Below are 24,018 nucleotides of genomic sequence, written 5' to 3'. Positions count from 1 at the left end.
TTGTAAACAGCCAGGCTGACAGGAACCCTTAAAAGAAGACCACAAAGTACATCTTCGAACAACGTGGGAGGTAGGCCAGAAATTTCAACACAACAGCATGGAGAGAAGGATTGTGGAATTTGAGGACTCTCTTGAGAAGAGGATTTAGCTAACCACAGGTCAAACAAGACAATAATTATAAACAATGACATTCTGAGACAGATAGCCTTAGTCACAGTCACATTTTCCACTTCAAGGGACTTCATTAGAAGATTCAGATCCTGAAATAATTGCCAACATTAGCATAATCTTGAAATGGAAAGAACAATGTATTTTCTAACTTTTGATGTGGAACATTATTTAAAAGGGGGAAAAACATGTTATTTTTAGGATTTATGTGTTTTGTCCTTTCCCTCTTAAAATGAAATATCTGTAAAAGCTTCTTAGATTGACACTAAGGTTGATTAGATTGATTAGATTGATTGCTTGGACACAGTTATGATAGATTTAAAGATAATAATTTCCCCTTTTATCATCATTATTTGCAAAAATACAGGTCTTTGGGGGGTATAGTTTAACATACCATATATGTTCAGGATTCATCACACCTACCACCAAAATTCCAGAGTCAACCCACCACCCAAACAATCTGTCTACCCATTTTCCTACCATCTTCCTTTCCCTCAGATCACCACAACGTTTTCTCCATGTCAAGGAGTCTAGTTTATTGTTGTTTTTGCAAGTTAACTAGCTTCAATTATTTATAGTCAATGCATAACTAAAATCATCGAGACATGAATGATATTCTTAATACCACACTCCGTACTCTTCTTATCTTCCTTCCTCTTCTTCAGAAATGAATAAATCCTCTTAATGATATAACCGGGGAAACTCTATGCCTCACACAAAGCACAACCTGTAGGGAAAACTGCAGGCATTTTGTATTTATGGTCAAAGGCCAAGGGTTCACAACAAAAATCATGTCCTATGTGAACTGAAATAAGCAAGAGATTTCATTTTCAATGCATTTTTATGTTTTCTGGAAGTTTGTTTTAAGACAAATAACATATTTATTGACAGTTCAATCTTTTCACAATCCTGATGAATAGTTTTAAGACAATGATGAGATTTAACTCTGCATGTGTCAGAGGAAACATTGAATGTGCCCTCTTTCCTGGAATTCTAGCATGTCTTCTCTGAATAAGCAACACATTGGTGGTAGTTATTACTCTGAGTGGCTTCCAGATGTTAACCATGTGACCGAACAGAACTATTCTCTGATGAAAATGGCTAAAGAAGGGAATTATTAGTATATACAGTGATTTTAATAACCATGAAACTCAGGGGTTTTTCCTATTAACTCCACCTGCATGATGTAAAAATCATGCACAAGTAGAATACTATTTTTGTAGAGATGGGGAAACTAGATAACATATGAATCTAACTTTTTTTTAGACCTAACACAAAAATCACTATAATTTATCTCCTAGGGATTAACTTTTTAATTTAAATTAGTGTGTGCTTGATACAAAGGAATAGACCTTCTTAAAGTCTATGGTAAGGTATGGTTTTTATCTTTCTCTTTTAATGTTTCATGTAACTTAGGTAAAAATATACTATTAACTTTTTTTGTAAAAATTAAACAGTGATACATATTACATGTTAAGAAAAATAAATGACCTACATTTTTGCAAGTGAAGGTATGTACTTTTTCTGGTTTCCTTCAATCATATTATCAGAAGAAAAGGTAGCAGGCTTCATGGGTGGCATTTGTCACTGAAAAGCGAGACATGAAACAATATTTTTATTAGAGCCACCCCACTGGTATTCATAAACAATCATTAATATTTTTTGATTCAGACTTCATTGCAAGTAGAATATCCAAATTGCTCAAAGAAACTACTCCCCATGTTAACAATTTTTCAAATTCCATCTTTGGTGTAAATTGAAGCAAGAAGTTGAGATAGGCAAGTCTGCAAAATATTGACAATAGTGTTTTCTGAAAATTAGAGTTACTGAGTAGATTGCTTATTTATCTCTCACACTTTTTCTATTGGTGCAGCTATACTTGTTGATATTTTAAACATTCTTTGTCTACAATGTATTTTATAATGACATGTAAATATAAATAAATGGGGACTATTGAAGAGAATTAAGTGAAAACTCTCTCTCTCTCTCTCTCTCTCTCTCTCTCTCTCTCTCTCTCTCTCTCTCTGTCTTTCCACAAAGATACACAAACACACCTCTACTACCCGCCTTCCAGTGAGAGAAAAATGCTCTTTATTTTTGTTGATATTAAAACTTTTAGGTGCACAGTATGAAAGTGGGGGTTGGAACATATAAAAATTAATGATAAAAATACCTAGCTGAGAAATCAGAGAGAAAAAAACACAGGGGTAGAAGGAAGTACAGCATCTGTGGGAATATCATCTATGTTGGTATCTTACATAGAAAGAGGGAAACTAGGCTTACTGTCTCTTTAAATCAATCAGAGTTTGAGATGTTCCCCTGAAGAATTTTTGGAAAACTGGTAAGGCCTTGAATACAGCCAACTGGGATTCCATCCCAATCACAACATCTGGTTCCTTGAATACTGCCAGAAATGATCCCTGAGCAACAGAGTCAGGAGTAATCCCTGAGAAAAGCTGAGCATGGCCCCCAAAATACCAAAAATAAATGAGTCAAAATTAAAAACTCCTTCCTTCTGAGTAATATCCAATAGTCTAGACACTGGGAATATAAGATGGAAAAAATAATTTGCATTCAATGTCACACAAATAGACACAGAAATAGAAATTATTCCATATTTAGTTTATGTTGTAAATTTAGACTTTGAGATGTGTAACATACTTTCTTAACATGAAACATTCATGTAAAAGTGATCTCATTTGTTTATTGTTTCTATGCTTGGATTGGCAAGCATTGTCCTAAAAAAGTGTTTTCTAAAAATAGTAACTTACTCTAAAGTGCATTAGATGCATTGAAAGTGGAAAGAAACCTTTTTTTGTTTTGATCTTATTTGGATCTTATTTTCATGCCATAGTTTTTAAAATTTTTACTTTTATTTGTTATCATTATTATATTACTAAGTAGGGCATTCATGTTTATAAATGAACAATAAATATCAGAGCTATTTATATCCTATTTATTTCTATCATAACACTTATTCATAAAGTATATTTTACTCATGAGTCATTGAATAAATCTTAAAGACAATCTGCATAGAAGTCACAGTTTTTTCTATGAAAACTGGATAATAGAGTCGCTAATGCCAAGTGAACATATTTTTACTCTTTTTGTATTAAGTACAGTGTCTCTCACTTAAACTCTCCCTGGTTCAGAACTGGAATAAGCTATAACAATTAATCTTATGTAACCTTGGCCTTGAGTGTACAAAATCATAGACTAGAAAGTCAAGCCTGACATCCATATATTCCTAGGGAGTCCTCTAAAATATATACAAAAGCGTGCAAGTGGTGTGTGTGTGTGTGTGTGTGTGTGTGTGTGTGTGTGTGTGTGTGTGTGATGTTCCAGTCACTTGAGACAGTCCCTACTTTAAGTTGAACCTTAAAGTGCTGGCCCATCATCAATCTGGTCAGTGCCATAAGATAGTACCATTCCCCACAGACATGCTGACATTGATGCTCCAGTCACATATGCCCCATTCCCCATTCTTCACAACCTGACTTCCTGAAGTGTGGATCTTTCCTTTCTTTATCCCTGAAAACCAATAAATTTATTTTTCTTCATGTTCTAGCTTTGCTTCCAAATACAAGATTTCTTGGCTATTAGTTTTTTTTTTTGGTTTGTTTGTTTTGTTTTTTCTAAAAAAAAATCTGCTTCCCAAGTTCAAGTTCTACTTGGAACCCTGATGGTGGCTGTCCTTGATTTCTCCAAGTCCTGGCCAGGCACCTCTCTAGCTCTTCCTGGCTTCTAGCCTGCATACCCCCATACAAGCAGACTGAAAGAAAGCAAAAGTTCATACTTAATTAAATGCATAATTTAATCCCAAAAGTAATCTCTAAGATACAGTTCTAGGTCCTTCTGGGGAATAGAAAGAAAATTAAATACTTCCTGACCAACAATGATCCTCAACCTAGTCACACAGTTTCAGGTAATCCATTTGCTCTTAAAAGACGTCATTGAGTCCTGAGAATAGTGGAGGGAGTAGGAGACCCCACATGTATAACTTGAAGAATTTAACTAAAAGCATTTTAGGTGCCCAGAACTGAAGTTCTGACTATATTTAAAGCATATGATTGTTCTTTTCTAAAGAGTTTAATTGTGATGTTTGATAAGAATCCAGAAACTTCAGGGATTTCTTTTTCTCTTTTAACATTTTCTCTCAATAAATAAAGTATGTGTTTAAATGAGTTTGCTTTAATTTAAAAATATATAAAACTGAGCAATTTTCCCATATTTCATTTAATTTAATATATAAAAACCAACCAATGGAGAGAAAATATGACCTATTATTTAAAAATAAGAGAAACAGGGTCTTACTGCATACTGTCTACATGATGAATGCAAATTGTTTCACTGTAATCATTTGAGAATACAAAGTTTACTACTTCAGTTGGCTAATCTGTCACTTTTAAATACTTTTAAAGCCAAGAAGTGTGCCAAAACATATTTCTAAGGCAGCAAAACATAAAAACAAACATTGATTTATCACTTGTTTAATTACAATAAATATTGGAAAACGTGAATAAAGTGAGATACTTATATCCTTTGCTTTGCTTTTTATCTGATTTTCTTAATTTAGACACTGAAATTTCCACAAAGTAGGGTGCAATGATAGCAGATATATATATTATATTTTGACCAAAACCAAATAAAGAACAACCAAAAAATGCAGATGCAGAGATAAAATATATGCAGTACAAGAGTAAAACATATAAAATATATAAACATAAAATATAAAATATAAGCAGTAGAAGATTAAAACAATATATGCAGAAAGACATGCAGAAAGAATAACACAATATATGGAAGAAAGTATTTCAGAGATAACTTCCCTCCTCAATCTAGTAAGGCCAAAGAGCTGCCATAAAAGAAGCAAACAGCCATTCTGAAACTTAATTACATTTCAAAGTAATGCAGCTACATGAAAGGAACATAAAAAGTTTGTTCAATAGTTTCCCTACCAGATGGCATTTCTAAATATAGTAATCTAAAACCTTCTGTTTGTTCTATAAATAAAGATGAAAGGAACAGCAACAATAGCTAAGCATTTAAATCACTGGGAATAAAAGAGCATTTTGATTAGGTTGAGAAGAATCTGGATTATTCTAATAGTGGTCCTGAATCAGGGGAGGCTCAAGTGTTAGGTGAAATTCAAAATCCCAACTTGCAGGTACTGTTCATCTACCTGCTCAGACTGGTTCCAATCCAGGTGGAAGAGAAATCACAATTAAACAAGACTAGAGTAAATCTGAAAAATCACAGAAACTCCTAATAAATGGACTAGAAAGGACCTCAATCCAAATGCCAGAAGTTTGTGTTTTAAGTAAAATATCTGGGGTATGGCCTTGTCTTCTTTTTTTGAGCTAACAAGTAATTACTGATAAAAGTAACTCCTGAACTCTGAAGTCAAGTTCAACATGTGAAACCAGATTTTTCCAAATACAGACTGTGTGACCTCTGCCCAAGTTCCTTACCTCACATTGGCAATAACAGATATAAATAGCACAGATTTTTGAGGACATTTACTCCATATAGTGCTTGGCACCTTTTAAGTCCTGATCGCTGTCACCTGCTTATTATTTGATTACATTTCATTAGTTATCACCATCCTAAGTGTTAAATAATTATGTTTCAGACTATTCTTTTGTCTTTGCTATCTCTAAAGCTTGGAGGCAATACCCAGGAAGGCTTTCTGGCATTAAGTATTATTGTAAAAGTGTCATCAAAGCCCTACCTGCTATGTCTCCATACTCATTCTCCTACTATTACACAGTCCTCCTCTCACTTGGATCTTGCATTTTATCGAGTCATGAATCTGGGCAAGTCTAGAGATAGAAGCATTTAAAATAAAATGGTTGTCAGAGATAAGCCATCCCAGACTGTCCTATTCATGACTTCATTTTGGAGAGCTTTCATCCCAAGATCTATTGGCTTGACTGAAATAATTCAGAGTTCCTTTTTGATCTGGTTAATTAATGGAATGAAAGACCAATTCCTTCACAACCTTGGTACAAAACTTTGATAGCATAGAGCGTAATTTGGCAACTGAACAGTGAAAGTGAGTGTTTAGTCTCATGAAGGATAATTACCTTTGAACAAATAAAAGAGAGGTTGTAAATGCTTGAACTTGATGACAATTACAATGAGTGGGAGACCACAGGAAGTTCTGCAGGACATTGGTTCTTTGTTTATTTAAAAGAATAACATTTTATTTTATTTTTTAATTGAATCATCGTGAGATAGTTAGATAACTTTCATGTTTGAGTTTCAGTTATACAATACTTGAACACCCATCCCTCCACCAGTGCACATTCTCCACCACCAATGTCCCCAGTATTACCGCCCCTTCTTCCAATCTTCCCCCTGCCTCTATGGCAGACAATTTCCCCCATACTCTCTCTCTCTCTCTTCTTTTGTGCATTATGGTTTGCAATATAGATACTGAGAAGTTATCACTTTTGGTCCTTTACTTTCAGCACACATCTCCTATGCTGAACAATTCCTCCAACCATCACTAACTTAGTGATCTCCTCTCTATTCCAGCTGTCTTCTCCTCCAGCTCATGAGACAAGCTTCCAACTATGGGTCAATATCCCTGGCCCTTGTGTCTACTATCCATATTATGTTATTTTATATTCCACAAATGAGTGCAGTCATTCTATGTCTGTCCCTCTCTTTCTGACTCATTTCACTTAGCATGCTACTCTCCATGGTTCTTATATGAGGAATGAACCTGCTGTTGAGGCTACAGCCCTCAGTATAAAGGATGTCTATGATTAGGTTATTGTAGAAATAATCACTCTAGAGATAACTGCCTTTGGTAGTTGAAAACAAGTGATAAAATGTAACTTACTATTTGAAATGCTCTAAGAGTATAGTTTAGCCATGTGCAAAAATTACTAAGAAATTTTTCTCATCCTACAAAACAGAAAATCTATACTTATGGAACATTATCTTGCTTTTCTCTTTTCTCTTCAGTACCTGGTAATCACTGTTCTGCTGTTTGTCCTTGTGAATTTGCCTAGTCTAGATACTAATCTAGATACAAAGAACAAATCCTCATGTAACTGGATTTGCCCTTTGATCTGGTTTAACTCACTTAGCATCTTAGTTTCAAAATTCATCCAGATTGTAGCAGATGTCAGAATTTTGCTACTTCTGAAGGGCTATATAATATTTCATAGTATTCATATACCATACTCTGCTTTCCACGTATTCTTCAATGAGCATCTGTCTCTGATTTTTGGTTACTGTGATTTTTGTTATGAACACTGAGATTCAGGTAATTGGTGTGAGTGTACCTTCTTTCATCTCCTTTGTCTAGTGACAGAATTTTATGTGTCACGGGGTTGTCTTTAACTTGCTAAGAGCAGACCAGTCACTGTGCCATATAACATGTACGAGTTCCAATTTCCAGTTCCTCCACTTCCACGTCGACATCCACGTTGGCGTTTTGCTTCTTTTTGACTCCTTTCAATAAAAGCCACCTCCAAGAGGAAAGAGAGAGAGAAAGAGAGAGAGAGAGAGAGAGAGAGAGAGAGAGAGAGAGAGAAGAGAGTGGGAGACAGAGAAAGAGGTACCTGTCATAGACGCAGGCAGTGGGAAGGGGAGTCAGGAGGAAAACTAGGACCATTTGGTGGTAGGGAATGCACACAGATGAAGGGACAGGTATTGTTGGAACATTGTATGACAAATCCATTCATGAACAACTTTGTAAATGTGTATATAACTGACTCAATTTAAAAATTAATAGAAGTGATAGCCCAACGGGTAGGGCATTTGTCTTGCACATGGCCTACACAGCAGACCTGAGTTCGATTCCTCCACCCCTCTCAGAGAGCCTGGCAAACTACTGAGAGTATCTCATCCGCACAGCAAAGCCTGGCAAGCTCCCGGTGATGTATTTGGTGATGTATTCGATATGACAAACACAGTAACAAGTCTCACAATGTTATTTGGTCCGCTTGAGCAAATCGATGAACAACGGGAGGACAGTGATAGAGGGGAGGAGAAGGAGGAGGAGGAGGAGGAGGAGGAGGAGGAGGAGGAGGAGGAGGAGATGGCAATGAAGAAAAGAAAGAGGAGGAGGAGGAGAAAAAAAAGAAGAGGGGGAGGGGAAGGGAGGGGAGGAGATAAGGGAGGAGGAGGAGGGGGGAAGGAGGAAAAGGAGAAGGAGAAAACCACAACAACGAAAGAGGAAGAGGAGGAGGAAGAGGAGGAGGAGGAAGAGGTGGAGGAGGAAGAGGAGGAGGAGGAGGAGGAAGAGGAGGAGGAGGAGAAAGAAGAAGAAGAAGAAGAAGAAGAAGAAGAAGAAGAAGAAGAAGAAGAAGAAGAAGAAGAAGAAGAAGAAGAAGAAGAAGAAGAAAGAAAGAAAGAAAGAAAGGAGAACAGAAGAAGAAACCTAAACACTGTAAAGTCTAACCCCTTTAGCTAGCTCTGCAACCGATTTAAAAACGACAGCGTTACTGATATGGCCAACCCAGGCCGAACCGAACAAGCTACTAAGGAGCTGTGCATACAAGAAGGCGCTGGGCTTTCAGAGTGCAATCCCCACGGCAGGCCAACTAGCGCCTCGCGGGTTCACCTCCAAAGCGGTCGCCGGAAGCCCCTGGTGAGCACAGCCCAGGGAGCAGCGCAGCCGCCCGGAGGCCCACGCCGGGCGCAAGGCGCACGCGCGAGCCCGGGCGCGCGCCCGCTTCGAGCCTGCGTGCGCGCGCTCGCGGGATGGGGCCGACGGCGCGATGGCGGCTGCGTCGGGCTCCGCGCGCTTGCAGCGCTGCTGGGTGTCTCCGGCGGGCAGACACAGCGCCTCGCTCATCTTCCTGCATGGCTCAGGTGCACGGCGGGCCCTGGTCCTGGGACACCTCTTCCTGCTTGGCCCCGGCGGGCGTCGGGAGAAGGCGCCTGGCCCTCGTAGGAGCCGTGGCCGGGGAAGGGTGGCTCCGCCCGCCCGGTCGGGCCGGGCACGGGGCAGGGAGGGTCACCCGTGCCCCGCAGCCCTGTCCCCCCCCCCGCCCCCTCTGGTTCCCGAGCCCCGCTCGGCGAGATCGCCGTGCACAGTGCTCTCCGTGCCTCCCTGCCCTCGTTGCTTGCCCCTCACCCGCACACTAAGTCTTTAGGCAGGTAAGTCTGGCTGGAGACAGACAGTGCCACTCAGGGCCTTGGGTAACTGGCCGCTGTGCTCAGTCACATCGGAGCTCTGGCGTTGCTTGAGCTGGTCAGCTGAGTCAGTTTCAGTTAGAAGTTTTCTCTATCCTGAGGGACACTCTTGCCTGTCCTGCAGTGCCTTTTTCCTTTCTCTCATCTGATTCCTGTCCCTTTTCCTCTCTTTCTGGCTCTCTTTCTCTCTCTTTGTCTCTCTGTCTCTCTCTTTTTTCTTACGTTGGCCACCCTTAATCACCAGTGGACTCGTTTTTTTGTTGTCGTTTTCATGAAATGTGATGCAGCCAGTGAGTGTCTTTAAGGGGCTCACTGCAAAACAAACAAACAAAAACCCAGCTCAATTCATTTGAGTCGCCAGTGGACATCATAAGAAGGTGCATTTTTTAATGCCAAGTAAATTGGAATAAAAAAAAATGGGCCAAGAGATTTGATGGAGAAAGTGGTTTCTCTGTGACCTGTGGGGTTTGGTGATAAGCTCTGGAGGAGATTGGAACAGTGGAATGGAGATTGGAAAATGGGCAGTTGTGGGAAATCAGGCCAGGCTGGAAATGATTCCAGGCAGAGTCAAATGTAGGTAGTTTCTGGCCTGAGATTGCTTGTCCATTAGCAAAAGTAGTGGTGGAATTTGGATGCAGTTCTAACTCCCCGTCAATGCCTTTGTGAGCTAAGGTGAAAAAAACCTTGAGCTCTGTTTCAAATGAGAAAGCAACCAGCCCAAGACATTTGAAGGCAAAGACTTGATTAATAAAATGTTTGGCAAGTAACAAACAATGCCTTTCAAGGAGGACATTCTTCAGGGGTCCAGTGGTGTTCACTTATAAGCACCCACCAATCCCCCAATACCATAGTACTTTTAAAAAGTATTCATCATTTTCCAGTATCTTCAGAGAGAATATACGCCTGTTTGTCTCTTTTTTTCACCCTTAAGGGCCAGATTCTCTAAAGTAAACACACTTTACTTATTAGCTCCAAGTGACTGGCATTTTTTATCTTTTTTTTTTTTTTTTGGTCTCTAAAACATTGTACATGTATTTTCCCCTTTGGGAGCAATAGCACAGTGGCTAGAGCATTTGCCTTGCGTGCGACCCACTAGGCCGACCTGAGTTCGATTCCTTTGCCTCTCGCAAGAGCCTGGCAAGCTACGGAGAGCATCTCGCCCGCACAGCAAAGCCTGACAAGCTACCCGTGACATATTCAATGTGCCAAACACAGTAACAACAAGTCTCACAATGGAGATGTTATTGGGCCAGCTCGAGCAAATTATGAACAACGGGAGGACCAGTGCTACAGTGCTACTTTGAATAAAGAAATTATCCAAATAGTTCTGCCAACTATTCAAGCAGAGTACATAATTCTTGTTTATTGTATTTTAAGATTTTAGGACACACCCCAACTGTGCTCAGGGCTTATTCCTGTCTCTGCTCAGGGATCACTCCTGATAGACTTGGGATCATATGGGGTGCCAAGATCAAGCCGGGTCTGCCCATGTGCAATGCCAGCATCCTGCCTACTTTACTATCTCTCCAGTCCCAATTCCTATTTATTTTAGAGCTCCATTTAGTTAACCGAACTATTTGGAGTAAGTTTTACAGAAGACTTAATTATATCTAGTTATATTACAATGTTTGAGCTTCTGTTTAATCCAAATACGGGCAAACCAGTTTTCACTATACTCACAGAATATGGTGCTGGCTTTTCAAAATGTGAACTTTATGAATGGGCACTGGATATGGATCAGCAACATACATTTTGCTTTACAAGACTAAAAAGTCTAGATGAGATTAGTTCTCCCTTGGGATACTATGGTTGTCCTTATATATTCAATAATTACCTACTGTGATTACCTAGTTTAGCATCTCTATTCCCCACTGAACTTTACATGAGGGTCAAACAGGCATGTTTATTCTCTGATTTTCTGACCCTGTACTCAGAGTTCAAGAACTGAGTAAGCTTGTGTTCCCCGTGACCTGTGTATTGCCAAATATAGTGGACCTCTTCCAATCTTCCTCTTATTTGAATTGGAACATGTAGCTTTCTTCTTAAACTATTCTACTTCTATTTATGTGTTGTTGTTTTTTTTTTGTTTTATTTTGAGCATTTATCTGCTTGCATCATTAATTGTTATTCTTTAGAATTTATAAGAGATCTCTTCTTATTCTTCCTTTGCTTTTTGTTTTCTCCTCCACTGGATAAAATCCAAACTTAGAGATGCTAGTTTCCGAGATAGATGATAAAGTGTATGTCTCCAGTTTTTTTCCCCACTGAGCTCTGGGCGTATTTCTCTGGCTGCTTCCTAGCTGCTGACTCCTTCCTGCGTTCCTGCCATTGTTCAGGACAGCAGGCCTGTGTGTATGCAATGCTGAGTGATGAGATGAGTGTTCCTGATGTTTATAGCCCAGTAGGGGCATAGTGTCAACTCAAAGGCAGTAAACCAGGAGAAGGAAGGATGGAGGAGCAGGCTCCTCTTGAGTAGGTGACCACCGCCAGCAATCAGACCCATGTGAGCACTGAGTAGACAAATGACAGGACATGAAGCTGGTTCTCTGGCAAGTTCAAAAACTGTGCATGGTGTGTGCCTGCAGGAGAAGTAGTGAGAGCACCTGCAGGGGCATTGGTGCCCAGGTAGGGCAGAGCAGGAATTTTCTCTAAAGGCTCGGATAGTAGCAATTGTTTATGATTCATATGCTGCAAGTTCACCCCCATATTTTTCTGTTTCACACTGCTACCTTTTCTAGGTTCTTTCTCCTTTTTTTTTCTTTCTTAAAATTTATTTACTTGAACTTTTTCTTGCAGTCGAGGTAACATGGTGACTTACATAAGTGTTGATGCTGATGCTCTTGGTGTAGGAAGTCACTGACCTGGCAGTGTCCTGTTCTCTGTCTAAGGAGCTCTTTGGAACTGTGCAAACCACAGTTAGCGTCTCCATTCCCAGGACCTGGGATCTGCCCTGCGGCTGCGTGGGGCCTGGGATTGTGTCAGGAGCAGGAGCCTCTGTGTGAAGACCGGATGTCTCCAGCTGCTTCCGTGGTGTCACTTCACCATCTGGCTGTGGCCCAGAACTGCCTTCATCCCTCCCACCCTCTCGCAGACCCCAGCAGAGGTGCCTGTTTCTGCCGTATCAGGCCTCTCTTTATACACAGCAGTAACCCTAGTCTCAGCATCTGTCTCCTGTTCTCCTGCCTGATTTTCCCACAACTTCTAACCTCTGTTCTGCTATCTTCATGCACTTCTGAAGCCATCCATAGAAGTGTTCTCCCTTTTCTTCCCCCCAAACCCCTCTAGGGCCTAAGAGTCTGCCAAATTCCTTGATTTTCTCCATCTCCTCTTGCACTCACTGATTTTCTAACCTTCCTAGCTGCTCCCTCTGCCCTGTGCCATCTGAGATCCTTCTGTGCGTCCCTTTCCTCCATCCTGGGTTAGAGCATTAGCTGCCTGGTCTCCCTCCATTGGGTTCTCAGCACTCCCTAGACAAAGCATCACAGGAATAAAGCCCACAGCTGCCCTTACCCTGGGGCACTTAGATGCTGGGGCCGGTTCCTTGCCCTCTCAGTGGGGTCAGCACTGAATTCTCTGAGCACACGGAATAGTCTTTCACAGTATGAGCATAGATGCCATGTCTGATTTTCATAAGAAACTTTGCTCCGAGAGAGGGGGCTCCTTCTCCCCCAACCATTCCCCCCAACACCTTCAGCACAATGCCAGACACTAGTAAGTATTCAGGAAATATATTTTGGATTTTCATCTTCATGAAAAGATTCTGTAATAGACTCAAGCATTACCATTAAAATATCCAGTTCGGGGCTAAGAAGAACTTCTGTTTCTTCCCAGATTTGGAGGTGGGGCAAATACAGATGAACAGATAGTAATACTTGACTGAGTTTTTGTTATTTTCTCACCTGGGGGTGTCACTGTCACTGTCCTCCCTTTGTTCATCAATTTGCTCGGGCCCAGTAACGTCTCCATTGTGAGACTTGTTACTGTGTTTGGCATATCGAATATGTCACAGGTCTCTTGTCAGGCTTTGCTCAGTGGGCGAGATACCCTCGGTAGCTTGCCAGGCCCTCGAAACGGGGGGAGGAATCAAAACCCGGTCGATTGGGTTGGCTGTGCGCAAGGCAAACGCCCTGTCCACTGTGCTATTGCTCCAGCCACACCTGGAAGTGTATTTATCATTATTTTAGGTCACGTTTGTCACCATGTTATAAAAATTCAATTTTCTTCAAGTTCAAAATGAAGATGGAATATCTTTTTTGGGAAAATTGGAATTGTTTTAACCAAGAAAGGATACCTATGGTTGCTCCAACTACAATGTTTAAAAACTCTTGAGAAAATTTTTGTTTGAGAGAATAAGAGTGAAAAAGAACACCCAGATATAGTGATATTTTAAATTGTTTTTATCCTTGGCTTATTGATTGGTTCCTGAATTTAAAACTCAAGCTCAAACAAGTTCTCCAAAGAATTCACTAGCCAAAATATTCCTTCCTTTTTTACCATTTCATTCACATCAGTTTTTTTTTTTTAAACTGTGGGCTTTTTTAAAATTCCAGTCCAGCCTTTGCATGACAAGAGTTAATGGATTTCTTTTAAATGCACAGTGGTATCAAAATGCTTGGTTTTAATCTAGATTTTGTGATTCATCAGGTGATTCTGGACAAGGAGTAAGACGGTGGATCAAGCAGGTTTTAAATCAAGATTTAACATTCCAGCACATCAAAATTATTTATCCAACAGCGCCTCCCAGGTATGTAGTAATTTATCTCCTCTGCCGAGTATAATTCTTGTGGCATGAAATACATATAAATACATGGACCAGCTGGATGTACTGTAGGCGTAGCTGTATTTAAAGTAAAGTAATTTAAACTGGAGTACTTTCTTCTACAATCTATGTTTTTCTTTGTGCAGTTATGTTGGACCAGGACAATAGGCCACTAATGGGTGCAGGCCTCTAGCAGCTACATTTCTGCTCTGTAAAGGACAATCCACTCCCCCAAAAGTACCCAGTCCACCATCTCCATGGGGCCTGGGTTTACAGAGCCTGTTTGAAGTTGCTCCTCCACTGGACATGTTCTCAGTGATTAGTGTCTCTGTTCTTTGGAGGGCCGAGGGGCTGCAGTGTGGTCAGCTGTGTATATTTTAGAAAAACAAATAATCCGAGGCAATAAAAGTTTGAATAGCATCATTGTCTTGGAATCAATACAAGAAGAAATTGGCACCTGAAAATATAAAGACCTCGTCATCTTTATAGTACTAAGTTTTCTTTAGTTTTAGATTTAATCTAGGTTAGAAACATTTAAAAACAATCCCGCTTTCTTCAAAAGTCTTTTAAATCTCAATTTTACCCAGTGAGAATGACATTCTGAAACATTGCTACCTTATTTTAACTGTTTCTAAGATTACTAAAATGAAGAAATAAAGATCTCAGAAAGATTATATATGTACGTATTTCACAGACATTTACTATAAATAAGATCTATACTGTGAAACACTGTAGTTCAAATCTCTATCCTTGACATGAAGGAGTAAATAAAAATTAAGAATAATAATGCCATTATAGTGTACTAGTAGTATGCAGATCAAGTCACTGTCACTGGCATTGTCCTCCCATTGTTCTTTGATTTGCTCTAGCGGGCCCAGTAACTTCTCCATTGTGAAACTCCTTGTTACTGTGTTTGGCATATGATATACGTCCATCACCAGTAGCTTGCCAGGCTTTGCCATGCGGGCGAGATACTCTTGGTAGCTTGCCAGGCTCTCAAGAGGGATGGAGGAATTGAACCTGGCTCAGCCAGGCCCGCTATGTGCAAGGCAAATGCCCTACCGTTGTGCTATCACTACAGGAGTTCTGGGCTGTAGTGTGCTATGCCAATTGGGTGTCCGCACTAAGTTCGGCATCAATGTGGTGACCTTCTGGGAGTGGAGGACCACCAGGTTGCAGACCAAGTAAGTTTTTTTAATACTCTTTTCAACAGTAAATATCAGAATCATCTGCGGACCCAGCAAAATCATTTTGGATTCAGCATATTGCACATTTTTGTAGATCTGCTTTAGTTCTCTTTGTTTTCCATATTAGAAATAAAATTACACTGATCACTGACTCTCAATGGTTGTGAAACTTTTGATTTAGGTTTTTCTGACTGTTGGAAGGGATCTTATGAGCATTGTAACAAGGAAACTGATTTAATATTTGGTCATATTTGAAAAAGTATTTCAATATTGCTGTGAAGTCATTACTTTGGTTTTATGAATAGTATATAAATCATCAAGATTTAATTTCAAATGTTTCACTCTCAAAGTAATGAGAAAGTTTACTTCAATATGCAATTTAATATAAAAAGCTGAAATATTTTAATTTTCAGATGGGTTGGGATTCTGTGGGTTGGTTCATCTTAGGGTTCAGGATTCACTCCCAGTGATGCTTGGGGAACTTTGTGGTGGTGGGCATCAAACCCAGGGCTCGCATACACAAAGCATGCATTCCAGTCCTCTGGACAATCTCTCACACAGAGCTAATGATTTTCCTTCAGAAATTTTTATTTCTGATTATGTTCCATTTTGTTTTGTTATGTTCGCAAGATACCAGATTCTTTTAGCTCCTCAACAAGAGTTCTTTTAGTTCCTTCAGTTCAGCTCAGAGTTCCCCAGGCTTTAGGACTACTAGTGGTGATTTAATATAACTAGAGTAAACAAAATTTTGTTCTGGTACAATGTTTTAGAAAACTTTTACACTTTTCTAGATAAAACCAAAACTTGAGTGAACTATAAGTATTGTAAAAAACTGATGACTACTGTTAAGAATTTATTACAATCTTTAATATGTTTGATGCCTTACTTTTATAAATAAAAGTTGAAAATGAATATGTAATTATAAATTCTGCCTTTTTCTCATTCATTTAAATTTTAAAAATTATATAATTTTTACTGTAAAATTTTGTCATTTAAATGTTTTATAAAACTGTTTAGTAGTTATAGGACAATTAAAAATTATTTTTCTCTTTCACACTGTCTCACTATCTTGGTTCTTATATTCTATTTGTCTCTATAAAAATATCTTTTTATCTTATTTTCAATTGGCCTTTTGGAAAAGTCCCTAGAGTTGTCAAAAAATCCCTAGAGAATATTTATTCAGAGGTCCTGAATCTTCTTTTTTTATTCACTGAATTTACTTATCCACATTTTTTTCAAAAAATGCTTTGCATTATTGTCAACAGTGTATTATCTTACTCATTTCACTCAACACTTACTAGCAGTAATTTCTCTTTTAAGAAAAATATCTTTTTTTTTGTTTTTTATATAGGAGTACTGCTTTTATTCAGCCACTGATTAGCTGATTAAATTGGGTATGAACTCCACCTTTCTTTTTTTTTCACAGTTTTATTTATTTTTTTGTCTTTTATTTATTTATTGAATCATTGTGGGAAGAGTTACTAAGCTTTCAGGTTTAAGTCTCGGTCATACAATGATCAAACACCTTTCCCTCCAACAGTACTCACATTTCACCACCAAGAACCCCAATATACCCCCCTCCCACCCAACCCAATGCCTGTGAGGCAGATGATTTCTACTTAACTCTTCTCTACATTGATTACTTTCATCATTTCGACAAAAGATGTACCATTATTGTTTAGAATTTCCCCCCAACAATCAGAATTGCTGAAAAGGCATTGTGAAATACTTTGTTTTCTATAGCTGGTTATGAGAATCATATAATGTTGTGCAGCTGCTATTGTGGCTACGCAGTTTTGGATTTCTGCAAAAAGCCAGATAATTTAGTGATGGGTTTCTGTGCGTCTGGTGTTATGGTTGTGCTGGAGAGCCGCTTGTGGGGGGTAACTCAGGACCTTGGTAGGGCGTGAAGGATGAACCGGTACCACCCTCCTTCCCATGAAACTGCAGTTGCCCTGTCACCGCTGGCTCATACATGGCTTTCCTATACGCTCTGAGGCGGTGGCCACCTTGCTGCCGATGGGGAGAAAAGGCGGGAGCAACACCCTTTCCCTCTTGGGGAGTCATGGTGCCATAGTTTAACGCACGGTCCGTTCACTTTTCTGCCGCAAGCGCCAGGCTCTGGATTAAGTCCTTTTGCCTCTGGAGCCATGGCCGTGCAGGAGAGCCACTTGTGGGAGGCAACTCGTGACCTCGGTAGGGCGTGAAGGACGAGCTGGTACCGCCCCTCTTCCCATGAGACTGTGGTTGCCCCGACACCACTGGCTTTCCAATAAGCTCTGAGGAGGCGGCCACCTTGCTGCGGGGGGGGGGGGGGGGGGAAGCGGAAGGGATCAACACCCTTTCCCTCCCGGGGAGGCATGACACTGTAGTTTAACGCATGTTCCATTTACTTTTCTGCCGCAAGCCACCGGGCTCTGGATTAAGTCCTTTTGCCACTGGAGCCATGGCCATGCCAGAGAGACGCACATGGGGGGCAACTTGTGACTCGGTAGGGCATGAAGGACAAGCCAGTAACACCCCCCTTCCCATGAGACTGCAGTTGCCCCGTCACCACCGGCTTACACCTGGCTTTCCAATAAACTCTGAGGCGGGGCAGCCACCTTGCTGCCAGGGGGAGAAAGGCGGAAGGGAGCAACATCTTTTCCCTCCCGGGGAGGCATGGTGTCGTAGTTTAATGCATGGTCCATTCACTTTTCTGCTGCAAGCTTTCGGACTCTGGATTAAGTCCTTTTGCATCTGGAGCCATGGCCGTGTATGCAGTCCAGATACATTTCTGCCAAAAACCGCTGGGTTTCGATATTTGTTTCTGAGTCTCTGGGATCATGGCCATCAGTCAGCTTGATCAGGAGCCAGAGAGGCAGTTTGTAGGCGGCAACTCGGGGTCTCGCTGGAATGGGGAGGAAAGGGCCAGTTCCACCCCCATCTGGTGAGGTCCCACGTTTCTCGTCACTGCAGGCCCAAACCTGACTTTTCAGTGGCCTCTGGAGGATGGCGGTCACCAGGCCACCAAGGGGAACAGGCCAAGGCACGAAACCTATTCCCACCTAGAGTGGCCCAGCCCCAGTAACCTACTGGAGGAAAAGGACACATTTCTGCCAAAAGTCTTTGGGTTCTGTGATTCGTTTCTGAGTCTCTGGGATCATGGCCGTTAAGCAGTTTGATCAGGAACCAGAGAGGCCATGCCTCCACTTATATAGCTGAGTTGGAGGTGGTTTGTGGGTGTGTCTCCCACATACCTAACTTTTGGCCGTTTACTTTCTTGGTAAACTTTGCCCTACGTTTTTGGGGTCTGGCCAAAGCACAGCAGCCATTTTGGGGTATCTGAAGGCCTGACGGTGCCATCAGGCTGCTGATGCACTCGCCTCACAGGTACAGATTGACCTGCTGGCGGCACCATACCCCCAAGATAGATATCTTTTAAATTAGTTCTGCTTGTTACTGAGACTCTCAACGGGTTATCAGTTATTAAATAATAAATGATTTCAAAATCATTAAATCATGTAGTCTGTTATTAACCTAATCCATTAAGATAAAAAGACCAGTATTTTATCCATGTTCACTCAAGAGTTATCAAATTTTTCATGTTCACATAATTAACTGATTAGAAACAAGATTTTGAAGAAAATATGGAAAGTGTGAAAACAGGCACAAACCACTAATTTCTTAATAATTTGTATACTAAGTTAATGGATATTAGCTTTGGAAATATGTAGTCACATATTTATACATTTGCGCATTTAGTTATATGTGGTCCCATTCTAATACATCGTGTATTAATAAGAATAAATCATATGGAAGACATATCCAAAATGAGCGATATAGTAATAAATAATTGGTGTGTTATTCCTTCCACTTATTTCAAACCAACATTCTGGTCTATACTGTACAATATTAAATCCCGGAGAAATCAGTTGCTAAGTAAGAGAAGTGCAGACTTTTAGAATTATGTCATCTTCACTGGAGTTCCTCAGCCAGAGGCCACACGGTCTCCTGTGCAGCACCAGAATATCTGGGCCTACAGGTGAAAATTGCATAAGTGGAGAGCTGTGGTACAAGACTAGAGAGCCACAGGGCATGGGGAGAATGGCAAGTACTTGAGGTTGGAAGTAGGCCACTGTTGCAAAACAGTTGAATAGTAAGAAATTGGTCATTTCTGGATCTTAATTTTCAAGTAAACACAACCAGATTGGACTCAATATCTAAGTCATTTTTGCATCCAGTAACTGTGTAGAGCTTCATTTGGGACTCTTCATAATGTTTCTGACATGTACTGAGGGAGATCCAGCATTGTCAGACATTTTTTTTTCTTTTCCTTTCTTTTATTTTTCTTCTTATTATTATTTTATTAATTTTTTTGTCTCTACTTTTGAGATCAAAGGTTCAGAGGAATTCCCAAGATATAACATTGGCCAGCAGGGCTTTGAAGAGCCATGGGATTACTGTAAGAGGAGCAGTAAAGGATTGTTTTTTGGGTGAGACCTGTCCGTGAATCCTGGTACATATGGGAAGTCTTGAATCAGGTTTGCTCCCTCTTCCCTGAGTGTCTAGTTTTCTGAATTGTAAAGTGGGGATCATCATTGTATCAACCTCAAAGAGGAGTGAGAATTGAACATGTGCATAAATCCTTAGCGTGCCATCTAACATAAAGTAAACTCTGAGCACCAGTAAGTTTTAACAGTCGTCTGTCTATGATACCTGTGGCAGAATGCAGCCACATTATTATACAAGAATTATTACTGATAACCTTAAAAGGAATATTCCAGCGTCATACTTCTTGGTTATAGTCTCAACCATAAATTGGGGTGGCGCTATTATTTTCATAAAGATGTAGAGATGCAGAGATGCTTTGATTTTCCAGCTGACATAAAGAGGACTAATTACATTGAATCACAGTCACGGTCACGGTCCTCCCATTGTTCATCGATTTGCTCGAGCGGGCCCAGTAAGATTGTGAGACTTGTTACTGTGTTTTGGCATATCGAATAACATCACAGGTAGCTTGCCAGGCTTTGCCGTGCGGGCGAGATACTCTTGGTAGCTTGCTGGGCTCTCCGAGAGGGGCTTAGGAATTGAACTTGGCTCGACCATGTTGGCTGTGTGTAAGGCAAACACCCTACCCCTTGTGCTATTGCTTCAAAATAGAAATCTTAAATGTTCTGATAATCTAAAGTAAGGGCTATCTAACTAGCCTGAGGCCTGCTTTATAATGAACCATGATCTGTTTTGTTAAGAAAAGTTTCCTGACATGATCACATCCATTTTTTTACATATTATCTCTGGCTATTCTGCAGCCACATCTCAGAATCTAGTCATTATCCCCAGACCCTCAATGGTTCACAGACACAGCCTCTATCTTACTGTCTGACCTTTTGCCAAAAAAATTGTCTGTACCCTAGTCTGAGCCTAACTTCTTCAGCTGGCATTTGTGACCCTTGTGGGATAGCTAACCTGAATGGGGGTTGGGGGTCATTTAAAAATAGACTTATTTACAATTTATGCATCAGTAAATGTTTGAGTTGTATACCTGTTTGATGAACCTGTATTCTCAGAATTGCCACAAACTTTCTTGGGCAAAAGGGAACTTGAGCTGAGCACTTGAAGAAGCCTGCTTAGGACAGGGGGTGGAATCTTTTTCTTTTGTTCTTTCCCCCTTCAGAGGCCACTTGACTATTTATATCATTCAAGGGCCTCATTAGAACAGACAGCAGAGACACATCCACATCTGTCCAGCCTGGTCCCAGGCCTGACCCCATGCCCTAGGGGCCCTGGGCTTACTCCTCCATCCTGGTATAGAACAATAGCCTTCCAATTTGTTATAGTCCAAATGACAATGAAAAATGCATCCCACTCATCTTGTGCACACTCCTTAGTGATTAAAACATGAGAGATATGTGGGTATATTTTTGCTGTATGTGTTGAGCACAGAAAACGAAAACAAAAACAAATCGGAAATGTTCCTGCAGCTAACAGCCAAAGCTGAGATTCACTGGTCCAGCAAGCAGGAGTCTGGTTTCTGTTCAGCAATGGTGGAGCTGCAATTAAAACAGTCACAGTGAGAGAGATTTACACAGCAGGAACTAGGAGACACTGCAAATTAGGGCAATGAGAAGAAGTTAAAATACGGGATCTCAGAGAAGACCACACTTGCCATGTTTTATTCTTTTGTGTGTGTGTGTGTGTGTATGTGCGAGGAAAAATTATAGGTTAAAGGCATGCTGGTTGTGTTTTTATGAAGTAGCATCCAATTAGAATTTTGAAAAAAACTGTACAGTTAATTTGGGATGCAGAGTTTTAAACTAAGGGTAATCCACACCCCCAAACTTTTTTATATTAATCCCAATAAGAATCAACTAAGAAATTTATCAAAAATACGAAATGTTTAACTATACCTTCCTAGATTCTGACTGGATGGGATGAAGCCCACGACATGCATTTTAAGGAATTCCATTTCTTAGGCAGCTGTTCCCCCTGTCCAGCTGTTAGAAAAGATGAAGTCATGAAATTTACGTACAAGTGCTTCTACATGGAAAGTATCATGCTAAAAAGTGAAATGAGCCAGAAAGAGAGGGACAGACATAGAAAGTCTGCACTCATCTGGGGAATATAAAGTAACAGAATGGGAGACAAACATCCAAGAATAGTTGAGATAAGTACCAGGAGGTCTGCTCCATGGCTTGGAAGCTGGTAGCACATGCTGGGGGAAAAGGCAGCTCAGATAGAGAAGGGAACACCAAGTAAAGGATGTTTGGAGGATTCACTCACGATGCTAGATGCCTGCTGAAAGTAGACTATAGACAGTACATGATGGCCACTCAATACCTCTATTGCAAACCACAACACCCTAAAGGAAAGAAAGAGCAAAAGGGAATGCCCTGCCACAAAGGTGGGGTGGGGTGGAGGGTTGGGGTAGAGGGTGGGAGGGCTACTGGGATCATTGGTGGTGGAGAATGGGCACTGGTGGAGGGATGGGTACTCAATCATTGTATAACTGAAACCCAAGCACAAAAGTTTGTAAGTCTACAATTGTACCTCATGGTGTTTCACTAATAAAAATAAATAAATAAATGAATAAAAATTAAAAATAATAAAAACATTTAATACAATATGATAAAATTCCTATTCTCATTTTCCTAAGTAAGTTTTCAATTCTGTAATCTAGAATATACTTGTATTAAATTCGATTTTCAACTTGGATCCCATTCTGGTAATAATGATGTTTTACCTGTTATTAATAAAACTTGTAACACTCTAGCACTGTCCTCCCGTTGTTCATCGATTTGCTCAAGTGGGCCCAGTAACGTCTCCATTGTCAGACTTGTTGTTACTGTATTTGGCATATCGAACATGTCACGGGTAGCTTGTCAGGCTTTGCCGTGTGGGCAGGATACTCTCGGTAGTTTGCCGGGCTCTCTGAGAGGGACGGAGGAATCGAACCGGCTCAGCCGTGTGCGCAAAGCAGACGCCCTACCACTGTGGTATCACTCCAGTCCAATAAAATTTGAAAAAAATAAAAATAAATAAATAAAAAGGAAAAGAAAGCCAGGATTCAATGGCATGACCATTGTCCTAGCTTTCTGTCAACCCCTCCCCCATCAAGGTGATGCCGACTGTAAGGGAACATTACCTCAGTGAGGTATTTGTGGAATGGAATGAGAAGGAAATGTTTTAAAGCTGATCTCGCTTCATTGGTTTGGTGGCAGTGACATTGGTCTTTGCAGAGGTGGTAGCTCCAAGTCAACAGTTCTGCCATCAGTGTCCAGCCATTTGTCCATAGGAACAATCTCCATTGTTACTTTTTTCTCTCCTAGTCACTCTAGTTGATCTTCAGTTTTATCACTTTATGCATACAATATGCATTTCTCTAATATGAGTTATTATGCATTTCTCTAATATGTTCAGCCCTTGTTTGTATGTTTATTGGATATTTAAATCATCTTAAAATTCCCGTTTCCCATTGAAACCCTTTCACCATGTCTTTATTTAGTTGCCTATGATCAATTTATTAGGGCTTTATATTTTTCATCATAGCTTGGTGGCAAAGATAGATATATAAATCCAACTATCTTGCCCATCACTCTGGTTTGCACTTTCAAGGACTTAATGAAAGCCCATGAATAACAGTCCTGAAATGTCTCTTGAAAGGCAAAATTCATAATGAAATGCAAAACAATCTTAAGTGTATAGCTCAGGATATTTGGGTGAATTAAGACAAAGATGTTCCCAATAGCTCAGAAAGTTTTCTTATGCCTCCTTCCATTCAGTTTCCACCTACATGTAAGCTCCCATTGTCTGATTTTCATCACTGTGACATAGTTTTTCCTGTTCTTGAATTTCAGTTAAATGGAGTGATTTAATCTTCTGTGTCTGGCTTCTTTCCAGCAACCTAGAATTTTTAAGATCCATCTGTGTGTGTTATTAATAGCTCATTTTTAAAATCCTGAATAGTTTTTATGTGTGAGCTCTACACGATTTCTCCATTTTATTGTCACTGGACATTTAGATCATTTTAAGATTTTAAATATGAAGACTAATGCTTCCATAAGTATTCTTGTCACAAATCCTTTTTTATGAACATTTTAATTGATTCTTATCTAAACTCTATTCCCTCAGATGGTTTGTCTAATCTTATGCCAATACAAAACTTTTGATTACTCTATTTTTAAAAGAAATCTTGAAATCAGATGCTTAAGTTCTGTTGCAAAAGTTTACCTTTGGTTCTTTGCACTTGATTTTTTTTTTGGTTCT

General features: G+C 40.1%; 1 protein-coding gene across 1 annotated transcript in view; it reads left to right on the top strand.

Moving 5' to 3' along the window:
• The first annotated feature begins 8,890 nt into the window (after positions 1-8,890).
• The window catches only part of LYPLAL1 (lysophospholipase like 1), a 36,264-nt gene continuing 21,136 nt past the window's right edge, over positions 8,891-24,018 (top strand). Inside the window, exons 1-2 of the mRNA XM_056110733.1 lie at positions 8,891-9,000; positions 13,969-14,068. Of these exons, the coding sequence (XP_055966708.1) occupies positions 8,907-9,000; positions 13,969-14,068 (194 nt within the window). The 5' untranslated portion in view covers positions 8,891-8,906. The remainder of the gene's footprint in view (positions 9,001-13,968; positions 14,069-24,018) is intronic.

This window comes from Sorex fumeus, unplaced genomic scaffold (assembly GCF_029834395.1).
Source record: "Sorex fumeus unplaced genomic scaffold, SorFum_2.1 ptg000010l, whole genome shotgun sequence".
Classification (NCBI taxonomy): Eukaryota; Metazoa; Chordata; class Mammalia; order Eulipotyphla; family Soricidae; genus Sorex; species Sorex fumeus.
The sequence above is the reverse complement of the archived record's forward strand: the minus strand, read 5'-3'. Positions and strand labels throughout refer to the sequence as shown.